This window comes from Ciconia boyciana, chromosome 16 (genome assembly GCF_034638445.1).
Source record: "Ciconia boyciana chromosome 16, ASM3463844v1, whole genome shotgun sequence".
Taxonomy (NCBI): domain Eukaryota; kingdom Metazoa; phylum Chordata; class Aves; order Ciconiiformes; family Ciconiidae; genus Ciconia; species Ciconia boyciana.
Window position 1 is genome coordinate 15,291,769 of NC_132949.1, and position 22,704 is coordinate 15,314,472.

General features: G+C 70.9%; 1 protein-coding gene across 1 annotated transcript; it reads left to right on the forward strand.

Moving 5' to 3' along the window:
* Positions 1–857: 857 nt before the first annotated feature.
* On the forward strand, positions 858–22,650 carry SPTBN2 (spectrin beta, non-erythrocytic 2). Its single transcript, XM_072881323.1, has 36 exons — positions 858–936; positions 1,955–2,118; positions 5,253–5,404; positions 6,444–6,617; positions 7,140–7,231; positions 7,335–7,415; positions 7,664–7,779; positions 7,894–8,006; positions 8,690–8,877; positions 8,967–9,084; positions 9,164–9,322; positions 9,781–10,083; positions 10,166–10,319; positions 10,866–11,736; positions 11,829–11,966; positions 12,254–13,010; positions 13,110–13,312; positions 13,390–13,480; positions 13,725–13,871; positions 13,946–14,209; positions 14,714–14,938; positions 15,011–15,100; positions 15,195–15,449; positions 15,524–15,654; positions 16,101–16,305; positions 16,390–16,764; positions 17,343–17,587; positions 17,680–17,818; positions 18,331–18,415; positions 18,510–18,706; positions 18,809–18,960; positions 19,546–19,621; positions 19,734–19,945; positions 21,214–21,387; positions 21,468–21,510; positions 22,220–22,650. The coding sequence occupies exons 2-36, from the start codon at positions 1,962–1,964 to the stop codon at positions 22,445–22,447; spliced, it is 7,110 nt and encodes a 2,369-aa protein (XP_072737424.1). The 5' UTR covers positions 858–936; positions 1,955–1,961; the 3' UTR covers positions 22,448–22,650.
* The last annotated feature ends 54 nt before the right edge of the window (positions 22,651–22,704 follow it).

Here is a 22,704-nt window from a genome sequence, read left to right on the forward strand (position 1 = left end):
TCCGCCGCCACGGCCACCAGCAGGGACCCCGCCGCGGCTCCCCGCTTTCGGGAGGCCGCAGGCCCAGGAGGAGCCGCTCCAGCACCTGCGGGCACAGGCGGCGGTGGAGGGGACCCCGGACCCCCCATCCAACCCAGGGACCCCCCAAGACCCCTCCCCTCCTTCCTAGGCACCCCTGAACCCCCAAGAACCCCCGATCCTCTCTAGCGACCCCTGACCCCCCAGAGACCTCCCAAGACCCCCCATCCTCCCCAGGGGTTTCTGATGACCCCAGAGCCCCCCAAATGCTCCCTAGTGATCCCTGACCCTCCCCGAGACCCCCAAGACCCCCCAGTCCTCTCTGGGGAATCCTGCACCACCCCAGGGACCCCCCAGACCCCCCATCCTCCCTAGCCCCCCTGACCCCCGGGATCTCCCCCAGACCCCCCGGCCCCCCGCACCGCGCGCACGGCCTCGTCCGCCATGTCGAGCCCCCCCCCTTCCCGCCAGCGCCCCCTGGCGGCGCGGAGGAGGGGGGGCGCTAGGGACCCCTCGGGGAGGGGCGGGTCGCCATGGCAACGGGAGGGGGCAGCGCCCCTCTCCCCCGGGCGGGGCCGTCGGAGCCGTCGCCATGGCAACTGCCCCTCCCCCCCCGCGGCGGGCCCCGGGCAGAGGCGCCGGCCGGGGTTGCCATGGCGACGGCGGGGGAGGGGGAGGGGGACGGGTCCAGCGGGGCTGGGGGGCGCCGGACGCCTGGGTCCCCCGGGGGATGTGCGGGGGATGCGGGGCAGCCCCTCCCCCGGCGCCGGTGCTCCCCCCGCGTACCGGTGCCCCCCCCGTGGCCCCGCCCCCTCGGTGCCGCTCTGGCCCCGCCCCCGCCCCGCCCCTCTCGGCCGCGCCGCCGCGGGTGTGATGAGCTGCCGCGGCCTCAGCCCGCTCCGCCACCGCAGCGCGCAGGTAGGACCGGGCCGGGGCGGCGGGGAGAGGGGGGGGGGACACACGCCGGGAGGGACCCCCGAGCCCCGATCCCGCACCGCACCGGCCCCGCATCCCCCCCGGCGTCCTCCCCCGGCTCCGCATCCCTCCATCCCCGCATCCACCCCGGTCCCCCCGGCCCCGCACCTCTCCGGTCCCGCATCCCCCCCCGTTCCCCCGGTGCCCCCGGCACTGCGGCAGCCGCTCCGCACCCCGCAGCACCGGGCACGGTCCCCCGGTCCCGTACCCCCCCGCTTTGTCCTGGGGTCCCGCCGGCGCTGCGGGGCCTTGCTGGGGACACCCCCTCCCCGCCAGACACGCGGGTTCGTGTCCTGCGCCCCGCGCGTCCCCGCGCACACGCGTGCCCAACCCCCGAGGGACCCGGCGCGGGGGCCGGGGGTCCGGCCGCTGATCCCCGCGCTAAGAGCATTAACCACCGGCCGGCGCAGCCGCCGCGGGGGAACGGGGGCTGGCACCCACGGGGGGCACGGGGATGGGGACCCCCGCGGGACCCCCGGGGATGTGACACCCCCTCTCGGCACGGGGATAGGGACCCCCGGGGATGGGGACCCCCATGGGAACGGGACACCCCCTCCCCCCCTCGGCATGGGGAGGATGGGGGGGGTCTTGGGGGGCCCCTGGATGCTCAGGGGTCCCTAGGGAGGATGGGGGGTCTCTCCTGCGCTGGGGGGTCCGCCATGGGTTAGGGGGTCCCGCACAGGTCGGGGGGTCCCGCACGGGTTGGGGGGGGCTCCCTCAAGGACTGGGGGTTCCCTCCTGGGCTGGGGGGAGCCCACGGGGGGACACGGACACACACAGGTACCGGGGAGGGGGGGGGGGGGTCCTGCTCCCCCCGTGCTGCCGCTCTCCTGCACCTGCACCGGCCCCCTCCGTGTCCCGGTCCCCGGTGCCAGGGGCGTCCGTCCCCGCCCCCGGTGCCAGGGGGTCGTGTGTGTGTGTGTGTCCCCCGGTGCCACCCCGGTGACAGGGCCCCCCCCAGGGCGGCCATGCTGTCCCCCCCGGCCTACGACAGCCTGGAGCTGCAGCGGCAGTACGGCGACGTCAACAACCGCTGGGACGGGGCCGAGGAGGAGGAGGAGGAGGGCGACCATGAAGGCAGCTCTGCTCGCCGCTTCGAGCGCTCCCGCATCAAGGCTCTGGCCGGTACGGGGTGGGGGCACCCCAAAAATGGGGGGGGGGGCTGAAATATGAAGGGGATCCCAAAGCAGAGGGGACTCCAAAACATGGGGGAGGGGGGCACCCCAAAAGAGGGGGAGCACCTCAAAGCAGGGGGCATCGCCAAATAGGGAGGGAGCCCAAAACATGGAGGGGACCCAAAAACAGAGAGGGCACCCCAAAAGTAGGGTGGGGAACACAGAACATGGGGGGCATCCCAAAACATGGGGGCACCCTAGAACAGGCGGGAAGCACCCTAAAACGGGGGGCATCCCAAAATAGGGGGGGACCCCAAAACAGGGGGGCATCCCAAGACACGGGGGGGGCACCCTAAAACGGGGGGGGCACCCAAAAACACGGGGGGGCACCCAAAAACCGGGGGGGGGGGGCAGGAGGATGGAGGCTGGCGTCCCTGGGGGCAGCGGCACTGGTGGAGACCGGGGGACCCAGGGGTGGGGGTGATCCCCCCCCCCGCACCCCCTGACCCCCCCAGGCTGCGCACACGCACACGCACACGCACGGAGGCAGGTGCACACGCAGCCGGGCGCAGACGTGAGACGTGCACAAGGCCACACGTGGGCACGCCTGCACGCACACGCACACGCCTGTGAACACGCGTGCCCGTGCAGCTACACGCACAGGCGCACACGCACGCGTGCCCGCGCGCACCCGCGCACGCCGGCACCCGCAGCTACGCGGGCGCGCGCACACGCACGTGCAGCCACCGGCGCACGGGCACGCACACGTGAAACGCACACGTGAAACGCACACGCGTGACACGCGCAGGCACGCACAGACGTGCACACACGCGCGGCCACCGGCGCGCGCGCATCCAGATGCGGACGCACGCGTGTGCACGCACACATGCAGACACGCACACGCGTGCACACGCGTGCTCACGCGTGCACACGCACACGCCGAGCCGCCCAACCTGTTTTGATGTAAATCCCGGCGCCGCCCTCGCCCGCCCAGCCCCGCCGCAGCGCCCGGCCCCACGGCCCCACGGCCCACGGCCCACGGCCCCACGGCCCCACGGCCGCCCCCCGTTCCCCCGTCATGGCCCGCTGCCCCCCCGCGCCCCCCGCCGCCCCCCGGCTCTGCCCGGCCGCCGCCGCCAGCCCGGCCCAGCTCCCCGGCGTCCTCGAGGGACGCTTCAAGCAGCTCCAAGGTGAGACAGGGGACAGGGCCCCCCCCCCGGGACGGGGACAGGGGGACCCCCAGGGGGACGGGGACCCCCGGTCCGTGCTGGGGCCCTCCTGTCCCCGCGGGACCCCCCCAAGTCCCCCCAGGGCCCTCCCGGTCCCCCCTGGGTCCCCCCCTGTCCCCGTAGGCCCCCTCTGTGCCCCCCAAGTGCCTCTGTGCCTCCCCGGTCCCTCTGTGCCCCCCTCCCCCAAGTCCCGCTGCTCCCCACCCGGTCCCCTATAGGTGACCGCTGTCCCTATAGGTCACCTCTATGGGTCCCGCCAGCCCCTGTGGGGCTCCGCACAGCCTGGAGGTCACCCCCAGCTCCTCCCAGTCCCCATAGCTCTTCCCCAGATGTCCCCCCCAGACCCTATAGACACCCCCCGTCTCTATAGTCTCCCCCGGCCTTATAGGTCCTGCCTGGGTCCCCCCCAGTCCCTATGGGGCTCCCCAGAGCCCCACAGGTGCCTCTAGGGTCCTCCTGGGACCCGTGGGTCCCTCCGGACCCTATAGACTCCCCCAGACCCTATAGAACGCCCCCTCCCCGGGCCCTATAAGTGTTTTCCAGGGCCCTATAGGTGTCCCTTGAGGCCCTATAGGTGCCCCCTCAGGCTGCACAGGTGCCCCGCCCACGGGTCCCTCTGGGTCCCCCCAGACCCTGCAGCTGCCCCCCACCCCCGCTCCCCCAGACCCTATAGATCCCTCCAGGTTCCCACGAGCCTCCCTGAAACCACCGCGCCCCCCACCCCCACCCCGCACCCCCAAACTGGCACACCCAAACCCCGCGGGGCGACGCCCGACACCCCCGGACGCCTGGGTCCCCTCTGGGGGGAGGGGGCCAAGGGTGCGCCCGGACGCCTGGGGTCCCTCCTCACCTTGGGGGGGGGCTGGTGGGGGGAGCCCCGATGCCTGGGACCCCTCAGCCGGGGTGGGGGGGGGGACACCCTGGGAGCAGCAGGGACCCAAGCGCCATGGGGGGACCCACGCGTCCGGGGGGACCCGGGTGTCCGGGGGGGGGGGACCCGGGTGTCCGGCTGCGGCCCCCCCGCCGTCCCCGGGGGCTGGACTCTGCTCCGGCCTCGGTCGAGCAAACAGGGGCCGGGGGGTGGTGGCAGCGTGTGTGTCCCCCCGAGCCGGGCCCTGCCCCCCCTCGAGGCGTGCACACGCGTGTGCGCAGCGTGCCGGCCCCGCGTGCCCACCTGCGCGTGACCGTACCCGGTGGGGGGCAGCCCCGCGCCTGCACACGCGTGTGTGCCGTGACCCTGCGTGTCGGTTGTTCGCGTGACCGTGCCTGCCCGGGCCAGCACCTGCTCACACGCGTGTGCGACGCGCCTGACCGCCGCCGGCCCTGCACACGTGTGTCTCCCACCCTGACAGGCGCGCGCTGGCTGGCGGTGCGCACGCGTGTGCGTGGCGGTGGGTCCCGGTCTGTGGTGCACACGCGTGTGCCTCCACCCTGGGCACCTCCCGGCTCTTCCAGCCCGGGGTGGTCCCACGCGCGGGGGCTGTGCCGCTGTCCCGTGGCCCCCCCAAGACCCCCTGCGGCCCCCCAAAACCCCCCAGCCCCCCGTGGCCCCCCACGGTCCAGCCCCAAATCCTCTTACCGCTAATCCCGGGCCGGTGCCGGGCACGGCTGGCGCGGGGAGCCGAGAGCCCCCCTGACCCCCCCCCATCAGGGGGGCCCGGACACCTGGGTCCCTTGGGTTGGGGGGCAGAGGAGGGGGGACACCCCCGGACCCCCGGCTGGGGGGGTTACCTGGCTCTCTGGTCCCACCGGTGCGGCCCCACGATGGGGGTCCCGGCCCCACGGTGCTGCTGCGGGTTGGGAGTCCCGGTCCCCCATCTCTGGCGTGGGTGGGGGGTCTCTGGCTGGGGGAGGGGGTGTCTGGTAGGGGGGTGGGGGTCTCTACCCCCACCCCCCTGACACCCCCCCACCCCAGACGAGCGCGAGGCGGTGCAGAAGAAGACCTTCACCAAGTGGGTGAACTCCCACCTGGCGCGGGGGACCTGCCGGCTGGGGGACCTGTACAGCGACCTGCGGGACGGCCGCATGCTGCTGCGCCTGCTGGAGGTGCTCTCGGGGGAGCAGCTGGTGAGTGGGGACCCCCCCCCCCCGATCGGGCACCCCCAGGAACCCCTGTGTGTGGGCACCCCCCTGCCCCCCCAATACCCAGGAACCCCCTTCCCTGGGACTCCGGTGTCCAGGCACCCCTTTCTCGGGAGCCCAGTGCTGGGGTGACCCTCCCTGGGACCCCCACACCCAGGACCCCTTCCCCAGGACCCCCAGGAACCCCCTTTCCCAGGACCCCAACACCCGGCACCCCTTCCCCGGGACCCCGGTATCTGGCACCCCCTTTCCTGGGTCTCTGGCGTCCGAGCACCCCTTCCCCGGGACCCCAGCAGCCCGGGTGACACTTGCCAGGACCCCCAGACCCGGGACTCCTTCCCTGGGACCCCCAGGCACCCCCTTCCCTAGGACCCCAGTGCCCAGGTGACCCTGCCCGGCACCCCAGCCCCTGGAACCCCTTCCTGGGACCCCAGGCACCCCCTTTCCTGGGACCCTCGTGTCCAGGTGACCCTCCCCAGGACCCCCAGCCCCGGGACCTCTTTCCCTGGGACCCCCAGGAACCTCCTGCCTTGGGACCTCGGCATCTGGGCACCCTCTTCCCCAGGACCCCCACTCTTGGGACCCCTTTCCCAAGACCCCCAGACACCCCCTTCCCTGGGACCCCAACACCTGGGACCCCTTTCCTGGGACCCCAGGCACCCCCTTCCCCAGGACCTGGGTATCTGGCACCCCTTTTCCTGCATCTCCGGCACCTGAGCACCCCTTCCCTGGGACCACAGTGCCTGGGGGACCCTCCCTGGGACCCCCAGGCCCGGGACCCCTTCCCTGGGACCCCCAGACACCCCCTTCCCTGGGATCCCAACACCCAGGACCCCTTTCCTGGGACCCCCAAGCACCCCCTTTCCCAGCACCCCAGGATCTGGCACCCCTTTTCCTGGGTCTCCGGCATCCGAGCACCCCTTCCCTGGGACCCCAGTGCCTGGGCGACCCTCCCCGGGACCCCCAGACCCAGGACCCCCTCCCCGTGCGCCGGGGGGCCTGACCCTGCCCCTGCCCTGTCCAGCCCAAGCCCACCAAGGGCCGGATGCGGATCCACTGCCTGGAGAACGTGGACAAGGCGCTGCAGTTCCTCAAGGAGCAGCGGGTGCACCTGGAGAACGTGGGCTCCCACGACATCGTGGATGGCAACCACCGCCTCACCCTCGGCCTTGTCTGGACCATCATCCTCCGCTTCCAGGTATCGCCACCTCTGCCACGGAGGTCCTGGAATCTGCCGCGGGGGTCCCTGCGCCCAGCATGGGGGTCTTGCACCCATCGTGGGGGTCCCTGAACTCACTGCGGGGTCCCTGCATCTGTCACAGGTGTCTTGCACCCGCTGCGGGGTCCCTGCATCTTCCATGGGGGGTCTTGCACCCACGATGGGGGTCCCTGAACCCACTGTGGGGTCCCTGAGCCTGCTGTGGGGTCCCTGAATCTGCCGCGGGGGTCTCGCATGCACCGTGGGGGTCTTGCACCCACCGTGGGGGTCCCTGAATCCACTGTGGGGTCCCTGCATCTGCCACGGGGGTCTTGCACCCACCATGGGGGTCTTGCACCCACTGTGGGGGTCCCTGCACCCACTACAAGGTCCCTGCACCCGCTGTGGGTCTGCGCCCCCACCCTGGAGCCCCCTGCCCCAGCCGGGAGCCCCCTCACATACCCGTACCCAGCCGTGGGGTGGTCCGGGGGCCCCCACTCACCCCGCGCTGCCCCCCCCCAGATCCAGGACATCAGCGTGGAGACAGAGGACAACAAGGAGAAGAAGTCGGCCAAGGACGCGCTGCTGCTCTGGTGCCAGATGAAGACGGCGGGGTAAGCGTGGAGCAGGGGGTCTTGGGGAGTCCCGGGGGGTCCTGGAGGGGTCCGGGGAGGTCCTGGGGGTCCCACGCTGAGCCCTGACCCCAGCGCCTGGCAGGTACCCGAACGTGAACGTGCACAACTTCACCACGAGCTGGCGGGATGGGCTGGCCTTCAACGCCATCATCCACAAGCACAGGTGGGGCACGGCGGGCACAGTGGCGGCAGCGTGGGGCAGGGGACGTGGGGCACACGGTGACATCTGCATGGGGCAGGGGCCGTGGGGCACAGGGCAGGGGCCGTGGGGCGCACGGTGACGTCTGCGTGGGATGTGGGATGAGGGATGTGGGCCGTGGGGCGCAGCACATGGGGTGCGGGATGGGGATGTGGGGCGTGGGGCAGGCCGTGGGGCAGGGGCCGTGGGGCTGAGGCTCTCCCGCTGCCCAGGCCGGACCTGGTGGACATGGAGACGCTGCGGCGCTGCAACGCGCACTACAACCTGCAAAGCGCCTTCAACCTGGCCGAGCGCGAGCTCGGTCTGACCAAGCTGCTGGACCCTGAGGGTGAGGAGGAGCCGGGGGGCCACGGGGGGGCTGTGGGGGGCCACGGGGGGTACGGGGGCTGTGGGGGGCCACGGGGGCCGGCCACACTCACCCCCACCACTCTGCTCCCCACAGACGTCAACGTGGACCAGCCGGATGAGAAGTCCATCATCACCTACGTGGCCACCTTCTACCACTACTTCTCCAAGATGAAGGCACTGGCGGTGGAGGGGAAGCGCATCGGGAAGGTGACAGGGCAGAGGGGGCGGGCGAACGGACGGACGGACGGACGGATGGAGGGCTGGAGGGAGGGAGAGATGAGCAGAGAGGTGAACGGGGGGCAGATGGATGGAGGAAGAAGACAAATGAGGGCCCAAATGGATGGACAGGCAGACAGAGAGAGAGGGGAGAGGGACAGCTAGATGGAGGGGAGGACAAAGGGATGGACAGACAGACAGATGGATAGGAAAAGGGAGGGAGGAGATGGACAGACAGACAGATGGATAGGAAAAGAGAGGGAGGAGATGGACAGCCAGCCAAATGGGCGACCAAACGGATGGACAGGCAGACGGAGAGAGAGAGAGGATGGGCAGCTAGATGGACGGGAGGACAAAGGGATGGACAGACAGACAGATGGAGATGGACTGATAGATGTAGGAGTGCCCAAATGGATGGACAGATGGATGGCTGGCGAGAGAGAGGGAGGGAGGAGATGGACAGACAGCCGAATGGGCACCCAAATGGATGGACAGACAGACGGCTGGCTGGGGGGCAGGAGGGAGGAGGCGGACGCTTGACAGAGGGCTGGACAGACGGCCGGGCAGCGGCCGGGCAGGGATCCGGCAGGACGGAGCGCAGGCAGGTGGCGGGCAGATGGCTGGTGGGATGAGCTGGCGGGGGACGGCAGATGGACAGACGGACGGTGCCGCAGGTGCTGGACGCGGCGCGGGAGGCGGAGGAGCTGGTGGGGAAGTACGAGGAGCTGGCGGGCGAGCTGCTGGGCTGGATCGAGCAGACCATCCTCACCCTCAACGACCGGCAGCTGGCCAACGCGCTGCCCGGCGTGCAGAACCAGCTCCAGGCCTTCAACACCTACCGCACCGTCGAGAAGCCCCCCAAGTGAGACCCCGTGACACCCCCCTGCACCCCGGCAGGGCCGGGGGTCCCCAGGGGGGCTCAGCGTCGCATCTGCCCCCCTCCCTCCCCAGGTTCATGGAGAAGGGCAACCTGGAGGTGCTGCTCTTCACCGTCCAGAGCCGCATGCGGGCCAACAACCAGAAGGTCTACGTGCCGCGGGAGGGGAAGCTCATCTCCGACATCAACAAGGTGGGACGGGGACGGGGACGGGGACAGGGGTGGCACGGCGCAGTGCCAGGGGGGCTGACGGGGAGTCGTCTCTCGGCAGGCCTGGGAGCGGCTGGAGAAGGCGGAGCACGAGCGGGAGCTGGCGCTGCGCACCGAGCTGATCCGGCAGGAGAAGCTGGAGCAGCTGGCGGCAAGATTTGACCGCAAGGCGGCCATGCGGGAGACCTGGCTGAGCGAGAACCAGCGCCTCGTCTCCCAGGTGCCGGCTGGCAGGGGCACTGGGCTGATGGGGGTCCCGCGCCCCCACCGCCACCCCCCAGTGACCCCAGGGACCCAGGTGGCGGGGAATCCCGCTCCCCACTGCCACCCCCCAATGACCCCGGGGACCCAAGGTGTCTGGGGGTCCCGCTCCCCTCTGCCACCAACCCCAGGGGCCCAGGCAGATGGGGGTCCCGTGCCCCACTGCCACCACCCTCGGGGACCCAAGGTGTCTGGGGGTCCCACTCCCCGCCCCCAATGACCCCGGGGTGACTGAGGGTCCCTGCTCCACCCCACGGCCCCAGGCACCCGGGGTCCCCACTGCACCCTGGGGACCCAAAGTGTCTGGGGGTCCCACTCCCCACCACCACCCCTCACCGACCCCGGGGCGACTGGGGGTCCCCGGGGACGCAGGGGCTGGCCCCCGCCCCGTCCTTACGTCTCACCGTCCCCCGCCAGGACAACTTTGGGACGGACATGTCGGCGGTGGAGGCGGCAGTGCGAAAACACGAGGCCATCGAGACGGACATCGTGGCCTACAGCGAGCGGGTGCAGGCAGTGAGCGCGGTGGCGGCCGAGCTGGAGGCCGAACGTTACCACGACATCCGCCGTGTCCTGACACGTCGCGACAACGTGGTTCGGCTCTGGGATTTCCTCCGGCAGCTGGTGGCCGCCCGCCGCGAGCGGCTGCTGCTGCATCTGGAGCTGCAGAAGATGCTGCAGGACCTGGCGCATCTCATGGACTGGATGGAGGAGATGAAGGTACCGGTGTGGCCGTGGGCACGGGGCGGGGGGCGCGGTGGCCGGACCCTGACGCTGCCATGTCCCCCTCCGGGTCCCGCAGGGCCGGCTGCAGTCGCAGGATTTGGGGAAGCACCTGCACGGGGTGGACGACCTGCTGCAGATCCACGCGCTGGTGGAGGCCGACATCGCGGCGCAGGCGGAGCGGGTGCGGGTGGTGAGCGCCGCGGCGCAGCGATTCGCCGTGCCCAGTGAGGGTGAGTGCGGCCAGGGTGCCCCGCGGTCCCCGGGACCCCCATGATGGCCACTGCATGCCAGCGGGGGACAGCCCTGACCCCAGACCCCCAGGGTGGCTGCTGGACCCCAGACCCCTAAACCCTGGCATGGCCCCAGATCCCCAACCCCCAGGACAGCCCCCGACCTTGGCCCCCAGACCCCCAGGGCAGGTGCACCCTGGACCCCCAAAACCCAGGAGCGCCCTAGACCCCCAAACACCGGGATGGCCCCCGACCCCAGCCCCCCGGTGTGGCCGGTGCCCCCTGGACCCCCAAATCCTGGGACAGCCCCCAGCCACCTGGCGCAGCCGGTGCCCCCTGGACCCCCAGCCCCTGGGACAGCCCCCGGACCCCGGGGCAGCTGGCGTATCCCAGACCCCCGAACCCTAGGGTAGCTCCTGGCCCCGGCCCCAGACCCCCGGCGTGGCTGGTGGACCCTGGAGCCCCAGCTCCTGGGATGCCCCCCAGCCCCCCGGGGCGGCCGGTGCACCCCGAGCCCCCTCAGGGACCTGCCGGGGGTCCCTGCAGGCTACCAGCCCTGCGAGCCGGCGGTGGTGCGCGAGCGCGTGGCCACGCTGGAGCTGCGTTACCGGGAGCTGGTGGAGCTGGCGGGACAGCGCCGGGCTCGGCTGGAGGAGTCGCGGCGACTCTGGAAATTCTTCTGGGACACCGGGGAGGAGGAGGCCTGGATGCGGGAGCAGGAACGGCTCCTCTCCTCCGAGGACGTCGGCCGGGACCTGACCAGCTCCCTGCGCCTGTTGAGCCAGCACGACGCCTTCCGCGGGGAGCTGAGCGGGCGTGCGGGGCCGCTGGAGCAGGCGCTGGCCCGGGGCCGGGGGCTGGCGGCCGAGGGCCGGCTGGGGGCGGCCGAGGTGGCCGAACGGGTATGGGAGATGGAAGGACGTTGGCGGGCACTGGCAGAGCTGGCGGCCGAGCGTGAGCGACGCCTGCGGGAAGCCGCCGGCTTCTTCCAGTTCCAGGCAGAGGCGGCGGACACGGAGGCCTGGCTGGAGGACGCCCTGCGCCTGGCGTCCAGCCCCGAGCTGGGCCACGACGAGTATTCCACCCGCAGCCTGGCCCGGCAGCACCGGGAGGTGCAGGAGGAGGTGCGGAGCCACCGCCCCGCCATCGACGCCCTGCACGAGCAGGCTCGCGCCCTGCCGCCCGCTTTCGCCGACGTTCCTGGTGCGGCGGGTCGGCTGCCGGTGCTGGAGCGGCGCTACCAGGAGCTGGCGGCGCGAGCGGAGCGCCGGCGGCAGGACCTGCAGGACGCCCTCAGCCTCTACACCATGCGCAGCGAGGCGGACGCCTGCGGGCTGTGGGTGGGTGAGAAGGAGCAGTGGCTGCATGCCATGCACGTCCCCGACAAGCTGGAGGACCTGGAGGTGGTGCAGCAGCGGTGAGCGCCAGCACCGGACCGCCCCCCGCCAACCGGCGCGGCACGGCCTCCCCAGCGGGCGCTAAGCCCCCATCCCCGCTCCCTGCCCGCAGCTTCGAGACGCTGGAGCCGGAGATGAACAACCTGGCGTCCCGCGTGGCCGCCGTCAACCGCATCGCCGACCAGCTGCTGGCCACTGACCAGCGCAACCAGGAGAGCATCCGTGCCACCCGCGAGCAGCTCAACACCAGGTGGGTGGTGGGCGATGCAGGCAGGGGGCTCCAGGCAGGGAGGGCAGCTCCAGGCAGGGATGCTCCAGGCAGGACGATGCTCCAGGCAGGGACAGGTTCTCCAGGCAGGGACGGGTGCTCCAAGGCAGGCAGGACGATGCTCCAGGCAGGATGATGCTCCAGGCAGGGACAGGTTCTCCAGACAGGGAGGGATGCTCCAGGCAGGACAGCCGGGCAGCTGCAGGCAGGGCGGGCCGCTCCGCGCGTGGTGCCGGCTGACGCGTCCCCCCGGCCCCGCTGCCGCACAGGTGGGAGCGGTTCCGTGCGCTGGCCGACCAGAAGAAGGAGGCGCTGACGTCGGCCCTGAACATCCAGAACTACCACCTGGAGTGCAACGAGACCACGTCCTGGATGCGGGAGAAGACAAAGGTGATCGAGTCGACGCAGGGGTTGGGCAATGACCTGGCCGGCGTCATGGCCCTGCAGCGCAAGCTCTCGGGCATGGAGCGCGACCTGGAAGCCATCCAGGGCAAGGTGCGGGATTTGCGAGCCGAGGCGGAGAAGTTGGCGGCCGAACACCCGGAACAGGCGCCCGCCATCCTGGCCCGGCTGTCGGCCATCGAGGCGGTGTGGGACGAACTGTGCCGCAGCCTGCGGCGACGCGAGGAGTCGCTGGGGGAGGCCAGCAAGCTGCAGGGCTTCCTGCGGGACCTGGCCTCCTTCCAGGCCTGGCTATCCCGCACCCAGACGGCTGTGGCCTCCGAGGACGTGCCGGCCACCCTGGTCGAGGCCGAACGGTTGCTGAGTCAGCACGAGAGCATCCGTAAGGAGATCGCCCACTACGGCGACGACTACCGCAGCACGCGAGCCGTGGGCCGGGAGGTGACGCAGGGACAGACGGACGCGCAGCACGTCTTTCTGCACCAGCGCTTGGAGGCTCTGGACACGGGCTGGGAGGAGCTGGGGAGGATGTGGGAGAACCGCCACCATCTCCTCTCCCAAGCGTTCGCCTTCCAGCTCTTCCTCCGCGACTCCAAGCAGGTCGAGGGTGTCCTCAGCACCCAGGTGAGCGGCTGGGGAGGCAAAGCCAGCAGCACCGGCAGCAGGGGAGACCCTGGGGTGCTGGAAGGGCAGCGGTGATGCCCGGTCCGTCACCCTGCACAGGAGTATGCCCTGTCGCACACGGAGATGCCCGGCACGCTGCCAGGAGCCGAGGCCTCCGTCAAGAAGCACGAGGACTTCATGGCCACCATGGAGGCCAACGGGGAACGCGTCCAGGGGCTGGTGGCCACTGGCCGCAAGCTGGTGGCTGAGGGCAGCCTCCACGCCGACAAGGTGCAGGAGACGGTGGATTCGGTGGAGAGCAGGTAAGGGTCCCCCCCTCATGGCCCAGCCGTGGCACCAGGGTCCCCAGCCCAGCCGTCACCCCCTGCCCTTGCCGCAGGCACCGGAGGAACCGGGACATGGCCCAGGAGCTGCTGGGGCGGCTGCGGGACAATTTGGAGCTGCAGCGGTTCCTGCAGGACGGGCAGGAGGTGAGTGTGGGAGGCCGGGAGGGACTGGATGAGGTGGGGTGGGATGGGATGGGATGGGGTGGGGATGGGAACAGGGATGGGATGGGGAAGGGATGGGATGGGGTGGGATGGAGTGGGAACAGGGACAGCATGGGGTGGGGATGAGCTGAGGATGGGAACGAAGACGGGATGGGGTGGGATGGGAACAGGGACGGGATGGAGCCAGCATGACGTGACGGCCCCGTCCCTGCTCTCCCCCTGGCAGCTCACGCTTTGGATCAATGAGAAGATGCTGACGGCCCAGGACATCTCCTACGAGGAGGCCCGCAACCTGCACACCAAGTGGCAGAAGCACCAGGCCTTCGCGGCCGAGCTGGCCGCCAACAAGGGCTGGCTGGAGAAGATGGAGAAGGTGAGGCCGGGACCGAGGGCGGGGTGCCGGGACCCCCTCTGGCGCGGCCCTGCTGACACCAGTGTCCCTGGCAGGAGGGCCAGCAGCTGGCGTCGGCGAAGCCGGAGCTGGGAACGGTGGTGACGGAGAAGCTGGCAGCGCTGCGGGGGCTGTGGGACGAGCTGGAGTCAACCACGCGGACGAAGGCACGGCGCCTGTTTGACGCCAACCGCGCTGAACTGTGCGCCCAGTCCTGCACGGCGCTGCGGGGCTGGCTGGCCGGCGTGCACACCCAGCTGCGCTCCGACGACTACGGCAAGGACCTCACCAGCGTCAACATCCTGCTCAAGAAGCAGCAGGTCTGGCCCGCCAAGGGGACGGGGTCTGCGGGGACGGGGTCTGCAGGGGACGGGGTCTGCAGGGGACAGGGTCTGCAGGGGACAGGGGTGCAGTGGACGGGGGTGCAGGGGACAGGGGGCATGGAGACGGGCTCTGTGGGGATGGGGTCTGCGGGGACGGGGTCTGCAGGGGACAGGATCTGCAGGACGGGGTGTGCAGGGATGAGCGTGCAGGGGACAGGGTACAGGGGATGGGGTGGACGGGGGCAGGGTGCAGGAGACGGGGTGCAGGGGACAGGGGTGTACAAGGAAGGGGTGCCTGGCACAAGGGGTGCATAGGGATGGGGTGCAGGAGATGCAGTGCAGGGGACAGGGGTGCCTGGGACAGGGATGCATGGGGATGGGGTGCAGGAGATGGGGTGCAGGGGACAGAGGTGGACAGGGAAGGGTGCCCGGCACAGCAGGGTGCCCAGGACAGGGGGGTGCCCGGCACGGGGTCACTCACCTGCCCCGTGCCCCGGGCAGATGCTGGAGAAGCAGATGGCAGTGAGGGAGAAGGAGGTGGAGGCGATCCGGGCGCAGGCGCAGGCCCTCAGCCGGGAGGATGCCAGCGCAGCCGAGGTGCAGGGGCAGGTCCGTGCTGTGGAGGAGCAGTTCCTGGGGCTGCGGGAGCCGCTGCGGGAGCGCTGCCGAAAGCTCCTGGCCTCCAAGGAGGAGCACCAGTTTAACCGTGACCTGGAGGACGAGATTGTGAGTGGTCGCCCGGCCCTGGGCAGGGACCCTGGGGACCCCCAGCGTCCCTGACCCCCCGTCTCCCACCAGCTGTGGGTGAAGGAGCGCAGACCCTTGGCTGTGTCCACCGACCACGGCAAAGACCTGCCCTCTGTCCAGCTCCTGATAAAGAAGAACCAGGTGGGTTGGGGGGGTCCGGCAGCTGCTGCTGCCCCCCACGGGGGGGTCCCACCACCCCTGAGGGATGCCCGCGCTCACCCCGTGCGTTCCCCAGACGCTGCAGAAGGAGCTGCAGGGCCACGAGCGGCGGGTGGAGGAGCTGCTGGGGCGGCGTGGGGGACTGTCGGGCCCGGCCGAGCGGGTGCGGGAGCTGCAAGAAGCCTGGCAGGAGCTGCGGCTGCAGGCGGAGCTGCGGCACCGGCGTCTGGAGCGGGCTCATGCCGCCCAGCAGTTCTACTGCGACGCCGCCGAGGCCGAGGCTTGGATGGGCGAGCAGGAGCTGCACATGATGTCCCAGGAGAAGGCCAAGGTATGGCCCCGGGGCGGTGTGCCCCCCACCCCAGCCCCGTGCCCCCCGCCTGAGCCGCTGTGATCCCCCCCCAGGACGAGCTGAGCGCCCAGGCCATGGTCAGCAAGCACCTGGTGCTGGAGCAGGCGCTGCGGGATTACGCCCACACCGTGCACCAGCTCTCGGTGCAGAGCCGCGACATGGTGGCCAGCGGACATCCCGAGAGGTAGGTGACGTCCCCGGGTCCGTCTGCATGGTCCCATGGGGGATGGGCGTCCCCTGACACCCCCCATCCCCATGTGCATCGTCCCACAGGGATTGTGTGTCCCCCTGCCACCTCCCATCCCTGCCTGCATCATCCCTCGGGGACCTTGTGTCCCCCCTGCCACCCCCCAGCCCCACGTCCATCATCCCTCGGGGACCCCGTGTCCCCCACCACCACCACCTCCCATCCCCACACACATCACCCCGTAGGGACTGCGTGTCCCCCACACCCCCATCCCCACGTTCATCATCCCACGAAGGACCGTGTCCCCCCCTGCCACCTCCCACCCCCACGTCCATCGTCCCCTGAGGACCCCGTGTCCCCGCACCACCTCCCACCCCCGCACACATCGTCCCCCGGGAGCAGGTGCCCGGTGCCGCCGGAGCTGACGGCCGCCGTGCCCGCAGCGAGCGGCTGACGCTACGCCAGGGCCAGGTGGACAAGCTGTACGCCAGCCTGAAGGACCTGGCGGAGGAGCGCCGGGCCACGCTGCAGGAGCACCAGCGGCTCTGCCAGCTCAAACGCGACGTGGACGACCTGGAACAGTGGATCTCGGAGCGGGAGGTGGTGGCCGCTTCCCACGAGCTGGGCCAGGACTACGAGCACGTCACGGTGCGGGGACAGGGCGGGAGGGCGCTGGGGTGTCCCCGTGTCGCCTCCCCGCCGTCCCTGACATGGCTCGCCCCCTCCCCGCAGATGCTGCGGGACAAGTTCAGGGAGTTCTCGCGGGACACGAGCAGCATCGGGCAGGAGCGGGTGGATGCTGTCAACGGGCTGGCAGACACGCTGATCGCAGCGGGGCACTCGGAGAACGCCACGGTGGCTGAGTGGAAGGATGGGCTGAACGAGGCCTGGGCCGACCTGCTGGAGCTGATCGACACGCGGTCGCAGATGCTGGCGGCCTCCTACGAGCTGCACCGGTTCTACCACGATGCCCGCGAGACCCTGGCCCAGGTGCAGCACAAGCAGAAGCAGCTGCCGGATGAGGTGGGCCGCGACCTGAACACGGCCGAGGCCATGCAGCGCATGCACACCGCCTACGAGCACGACATCCAGGCCCTGAGCGCCCAGGTGAGCCGTGCGGCACGGGGGACGGTGCGGCACGGGGCGGGATAGCAGCGCGGCACAGCGCGGGGTGGCACAGCACGGCGTGGTGTGCCGTGAAACAGCACAACATGAAACAGCACGGTGCAGCGTGATGCAGTACGGCACGGTGCAGCCCTGCATGGCACAGCACGGTGCAGCCCGGCACGGTGCAGCCCTGCATGGCACAGCACGGTGCAGCCCGGCACGGCGCGGCACAGCACAGCGCAGCATGGCATGGTGCAGCCCAGCACGGTGCAGCCCTGCATAGCACGGCGGTGTGGTGTGGCACAGTATGGCGTGGTGCGGCACGGCACGGTGCAGCCCAGCGTGGTTCAGCGTGGCACAGCACCGTGTGGCACAGCTTGCCATGGCACCGTGCAGTGTGGCTCAGTACAGCACGCTGCAGCCCGGCACGGTGCAGCCTGGCACGGCACGGTGCAGCATGGCACGACACAGTGCAGTACGGCACGGCACGGCACAGCGTGGCACGGTGCAGCATGGCATGACACAGTGCAGTAGGGCACAGCGCGGCACAGCACGGCCTCACCTCCGTGCGCCCACAGGTGCACCAGGTGCAGGAGGACGCGGCGCGGCTGGAGAAGGCATATGCCGGGGAGAAGGCGGCCGACATCCGCCGGCACGAGCAGGCGGTGAGCGAGGCCTGGGCCGAGCTGCGCAGCAGCAGCCAGGGCCGGCGCCGGCTGCTCCTTGACACCATCGACAAATTCCGCTTCCTGCGGGTGGTGCGGGACCTGCTGCTCTGGATGGACGGCGTCCGCCTGCAGATCGAGGGCCAGGAGCGCCCGCGGTGAGGGGGGGGCTGCCACCGGGGCGGGGGGCACGTGCCGGGACGGCGGCAGCGCCGCGGGGACGCTGACTGTGTCCCTGTCCCCGGCGCAGGGACGTGTCCTCGGCCGACCTGGTGATCAAGAACCACCAGAGCATCAAGGCAGAGGTGGAAGCGCGGGCCGACAGCTTCGACGCCTGCGTGGCCATGGGCACTGCGCTGCTCGACAAGGGCCACTACGCCGCCGACAAGGTGGGGCCCTCCCCGTCCCCGTGTCCCCACCTCCGTGTCCTCATCCCATCTCCACGTCCCTGTTCTCATCCCTGCGTCCCCATCACCGTGTCCCCATCCCTGTCGCTGTCCTCATGTCCCCATCCACATCTCCGTATCTCTGTATTTCTGTCCTCATCGCCATGTCCCCGTCCCTGTTGTCATCCTTGTGTCCCCATCCCCATCTCCGTGCCTCTGTCCCTGTCTCCCCATCCCCGTATCTCTGTCTCTGTCCTTGTGTCCCTGTCCCCATGTCCCCATCCCTGTGTCTCTGTCTCCATCCCTGTATCCCTGTCCCCATCCCCATGCCTCTGTCCCCATCCCTGTATCCCATCCCCATCCCCGTGTCCCCATCCCCATGTCCTCATCCCCGTCCCCCTATCTCTGTCCCCATCCCTGTGTCTCCATGCCCATCTCCCTGTCCCCATCCCTGTATCCCGTCCCTGCGTCCCCCCCTGCCCCGTGCCACGCACTCACCCCCCCGCCATCCCCAGATCTCGGAGAAGCTCTCGCAGCTGCAGGAACGCCGCCGGGACATCGGGGACCGCTGGAAGGAGAAGATGGACTGGCTGCAGATCGGTGAGCGCGGGGCGGGGGGCACCCCTGGGGGGGGGGGCTGGGTCCACCCGGACGCCTGGGTCCACGCCGTGCCCCCCTCCCCGTCTCCCCGCAGTGCTGGAGGTGCTGATGTTCGGGCGGGACGCCAGCATGGCGGAGGCCTGGCTCTCCAGCCAGGAGCCCCTGGTGCGCTCGGCGGAGCTGGGGAGCAGCGTGGCCGAGGTGGAGAACCTCATCAAGCGCCATCAGGGCTTCCAGAAAGCGGCCGCCGCCTGGGAGGAGCGCTTCGCCGCCCTGGAACGCCTCACCACGGTGAGGGGGGGGCACGGGAGGGGGGCACCCCGCTGCCGGTTGAGCCCCGGCGTGCTCGGTACAGGCACTGACCCCCTCTGTGCCCCCCCCCCTCCCCCCCAGCTGGAGGAGAAGGAGCGGCGACGGCGTGAGGAGGAGGAGGCGAGGAAGAGGCGGCCACCCACGCCCCCCCCTGCGCAGCCTGAGGCCGGGGGGGCCCCCCTGTCGGTGCCCCCCGACATCCAGAACGGCGTGGGGACCGGGGAGCCACAGCGGTGAGGAGCGGGGCATGGGTGGGGGGACGTGGAGGTCTGGGGGGATGTGGGTGGGGACATTCAGGTCTGGGGGGGCTTGGGGGTTTGGGGGAACATTCAGGTCTGGGGGGTTTGGGGGGTCTGGAGGGGACATGGGGGAGCATGGAGATCTGGGGGGTGGGGGAGTCTGGGGGACACACAGGGGGAACATGGAGGTCTGAGGGGGTCTGGGGGTCTGGGGGGAACATGCAGGTCTGGGAGGGGTTGGGGGTTCTGGGGGACCCAGGGGATGTGGGGAACATGGGGTCCTGGTGGGACACCCTGGGGACATTGGGGACCAGGGATAAGGGGGGATATGGGGTCCTGGGGGGGACCCCGGGGATATGGGAAATGGGGGTCATGGGGGGATATGGGGGGACAGTGGGGACTTGGAGGGAAGGGGGGCACAGGAGACATGGGGGGGACACAGGAGACAGTGCAAGTCCTGAGGGGACAGAGGGGACATTGGGGTCCTGGGGAAAGAGGGGACACGGCAGGGGACATGCAGGAAGGGGCCTGGGCTGATAGGGGGGTCCCCGTCCCTTGCCCACCCCCGTGCCCCCCCAGGGCCCCGGCCCTGCAGAGCCGCCAGCCAGAGGCACCGGCCGTCAATGGGATCTGCCCCGACAGCGCCACAGCCCAGGTAAGCCCCCTCCCCCCAGAATGCCAGGGCCCCCTTCCAAAAGGGGGGACCCCCGGATGCCTCTGTGTGTCCCCCCATGGGAGGGGACCCACGCGCCCCTGTCCCCCCACAGGTGCCAGCAGGGCCGGGGCTGACCAACGGGGCGCGGGAGCGGGGCCCCAGCCCGGGGGGGTCTCCCCGGGGCCGCCCGGGGGGGGGCCCGGCCCCCGATCCCGCCCACGCGGCCACGCTGCCCCCCCGCACCCCCCCGGCCCCCGAGAGCCTGGAGGGCGGCCTCTGCCGCAAGCACGAGATGGAGGCCCAGGGCAAGAAGGCCCCCAACAGGTGAGGCCACGCCCCTTCAGACACGCCCTCATAGGCCACACCCCCTTCGGACACACCCACACGGGCCACACCCCCGACGTGCCGCACCCCGTTCACGCCACCCCATGTGCCACCACTCTGACCTCGCCCATGGGGACACACCCTTCCTAGGCCACACCTCACGGCCACGCCCTCCCTTTGGCCACGCCCCTTCCTCTAGGCCCCTCCCCCAAATGGGCACAGACCCACTCCCTGCTGGGCTGATGGTGGTGGATGTGTGACCCCCCCCCCAAAAGCCCCCCCTGCGTCTGGGTCCTCCCATGGTGCCATGTGTGTCCCCCAAGCTGTGTCCCCCGCAGAGCCGTGTCCCCCCCACCTCCCCATCTGCCCCTACTGTGCTGTGCCCCCATATGGAGCCATGTTCCCCCCCTATGGAGCCATGTCCCCCCAACAGCATCACCCCCCAGAGCTGTGTCCCCCTTGTGGTGCCGTGTCCCCTGCCCATGGTGCCATGTCCCCCCCTGCAGTGCTGTGTCCCTCCCCCACAGAGCCTTGTCCCCCCAACAGCACCATGTGTGTCCCCAGCTCTGTCCCCCCACGGTGCCATGTCCCCCCATATGGAGCCGTGTGTCTCCCCCTCATAGCACTGTGTCCCCCCCAGTGGAGCTGTGTCCTGCCCCATGGAGCTGTGTCCCCCCCAGAGCTGTGTGTCCCCCCCACAGAGCCATGTGTCTCCCCATAGAGCTGTGTCCCCCCATATGGAGCTGTGTCCCCCACACAGAGCTGTGTCCCTCCCCATAGAGCTGTGTCCCCCACATATGAAGCTGTGTCCTCCCCCACAGAGCCATGTCCCCACTCATGGAGCTGTCCCCCCGACATATGGAGCTGTGTCCCCCCCAGAGCTGTGTCCTCCCCCAGAGCCATGTCTCCACCCATGGAGCTGTCCCCCCCACATATGGAGCTGTGTCCCCCCATACAGAGCCATGTCCACCCCCATGGAGCTGTGTCCTGCCCCATGGAGCCGTGTCCCCCCAGAGCTGTGCCCCCCCAGAGCCATGTCCCTGCCCACGGAGCTGTGTGTCCCCCACATAGGGAGCTGTGTCCCCCCATACGGAGCCATGTCCCCCCCACGGATCTGTGTCCCCCTACACAGAGCTGTGTGTCCCCCCCAACAGCACCACGTCCCCTCCAGCAGCTCCGTTCCCCCTACCCTGGAGCCATGTCCCCCCCAACAGCACCGTGCCCCCCGCCCACGCCGCGCCCCCCCTCACTCCGCTTCCCCCCCCCAGGTCCTGGCAGAGCGTGTACTGCGTGCTGCGGGGGGGCAGCCTCAGCTTCTACAAGGATGCCAAGAGCGCGGGGGTCGGGGCCCCCTACCACGGGGAGGCCCCCGCCAGCCTGCGCGGCGCCCGCTGCCACCCCGCCCTCCACTACAAGAAGCGCAAGCACGTCTTCAAGCTGGGGTAGGGACGGGGGGGGACGCGGGGGGACCCGGGGGGGACCCGGCGGGGACACGGGGGCTGAGCCCTGTCCCCCTCCCCAGGCTGAGCGACGGGAAGGAGTATCTCTTCCAGGCCAAGGACGAGGTGAGACCCTGCGGGGGGGGGGGGGGGGGGGCACGGCCGGGAGACACCCCCTCACACGTGCAGACACGCGTGGGCAGCCGTGTGAACAGCAGAGCACGTGCAGACACGCGTGTGCAGCCAGGCAAACACACCCTTAACATGTGCAACCACGCGTGTTACAGCTGTGCAAACAGCTCCTCACGCGTGGAGCCCCACCGGTGCCCGTGTGGCCGTGCAAGCACAGCCTTGCGCACCCACTCACGCCCTCACACCCACTCATGCCCTTGCACACCCACTCATGCCCACTCATGCTCTCGCACACCCACTCACACCCTCACACACCCACTCACATCCACTCATGCCCTCACACATCCTCGCATGCCCTCTCACACCCACTCATGCCCTTGCACACCCACTCACGCCCACTCATGCCCTTGCACACCCACGCACGCCCTTGCACACGCACTCACACCTTTGCACACCCACTCACACCCTCGCATGCCCTCACACACCCGCTCACGCCCATTCATGCCCTTGCACGCCCTCACACACCCACTCATGCCCTCACACATGCACTCACACCCTCGCACATCCACTCACGCCCTCGCACTGTCACACGCCCGCTCGCCCTCGCACACCCACTCACATCCTCACACACCCACTGACGCCCTCGCACGCCCACTCACACCCTCGCCCACCCGCTGACGCCTGCCGATGCCCGTCCCCGCAGGCGGAGATGAGCACCTGGCTGCGGGTGATCCAGGCAGCGGCTGCCCTGGTGCCGGCGGGGCCACGGGAGGGGCCGGGGGGGGCCCCGGCGGGCGGGAAGGGGGTGACGCGGGCCATGAGCATGCCCCCCGTGCCGCCCCCCGCCGAGGGCTCCGCCGCCCCCCGTGCCCGCGAGGGGAAGGAGAAGGAGCGGGAGAAACGCTTCAGCTTCTTCAAGAAGAACAAGTAGAGCCGGGGGGGCCCCGGGACACGGGGGGGGGCCCGGCGGAGCCGATGGAGGGACGCGGCGGAGGGCAGCACGGGGGGGGGCAGCGCGGGGGTCCTGGCCCCCCCTGCGCCATCGTGCCTTCCCGCCCCGGGGTCCCCGTGTCCCCCCGCGTCCCGGTGATGTCCCCGCGCAGCCCCAACCCCCAATAAAGCGACTGTAGAGACCGGGTGGGCCCTGGCTGCGCCGGCGGGGCGGGATGGGGTGGGAATGGATGGGAT

What these genes read in the sequence shown, in the direction of transcription:
- SPTBN2 (XM_072881323.1), top strand. Translation starts at nt 1,962, where the DNA reads ATGCTGTCCCCCCCGGCCTACGACAGCCTGGAGCTGCAGCGGCAGTAC. An exon ending in TCCTGATAAAGAAGAACCAG is followed by an intron (nt 15,101 to 15,194) that starts GTGGGTTGGGGG and finishes TGCGTTCCCCAG; the next exon opens with ACGCTGCAGAAGGAGCTGCA. An exon ending in GAGGGCCAGGAGCGCCCGCG is followed by an intron (nt 17,588 to 17,679) that starts GTGAGGGGGGGG and finishes TCCCCGGCGCAG; the next exon opens with GGACGTGTCCTCGGCCGACC.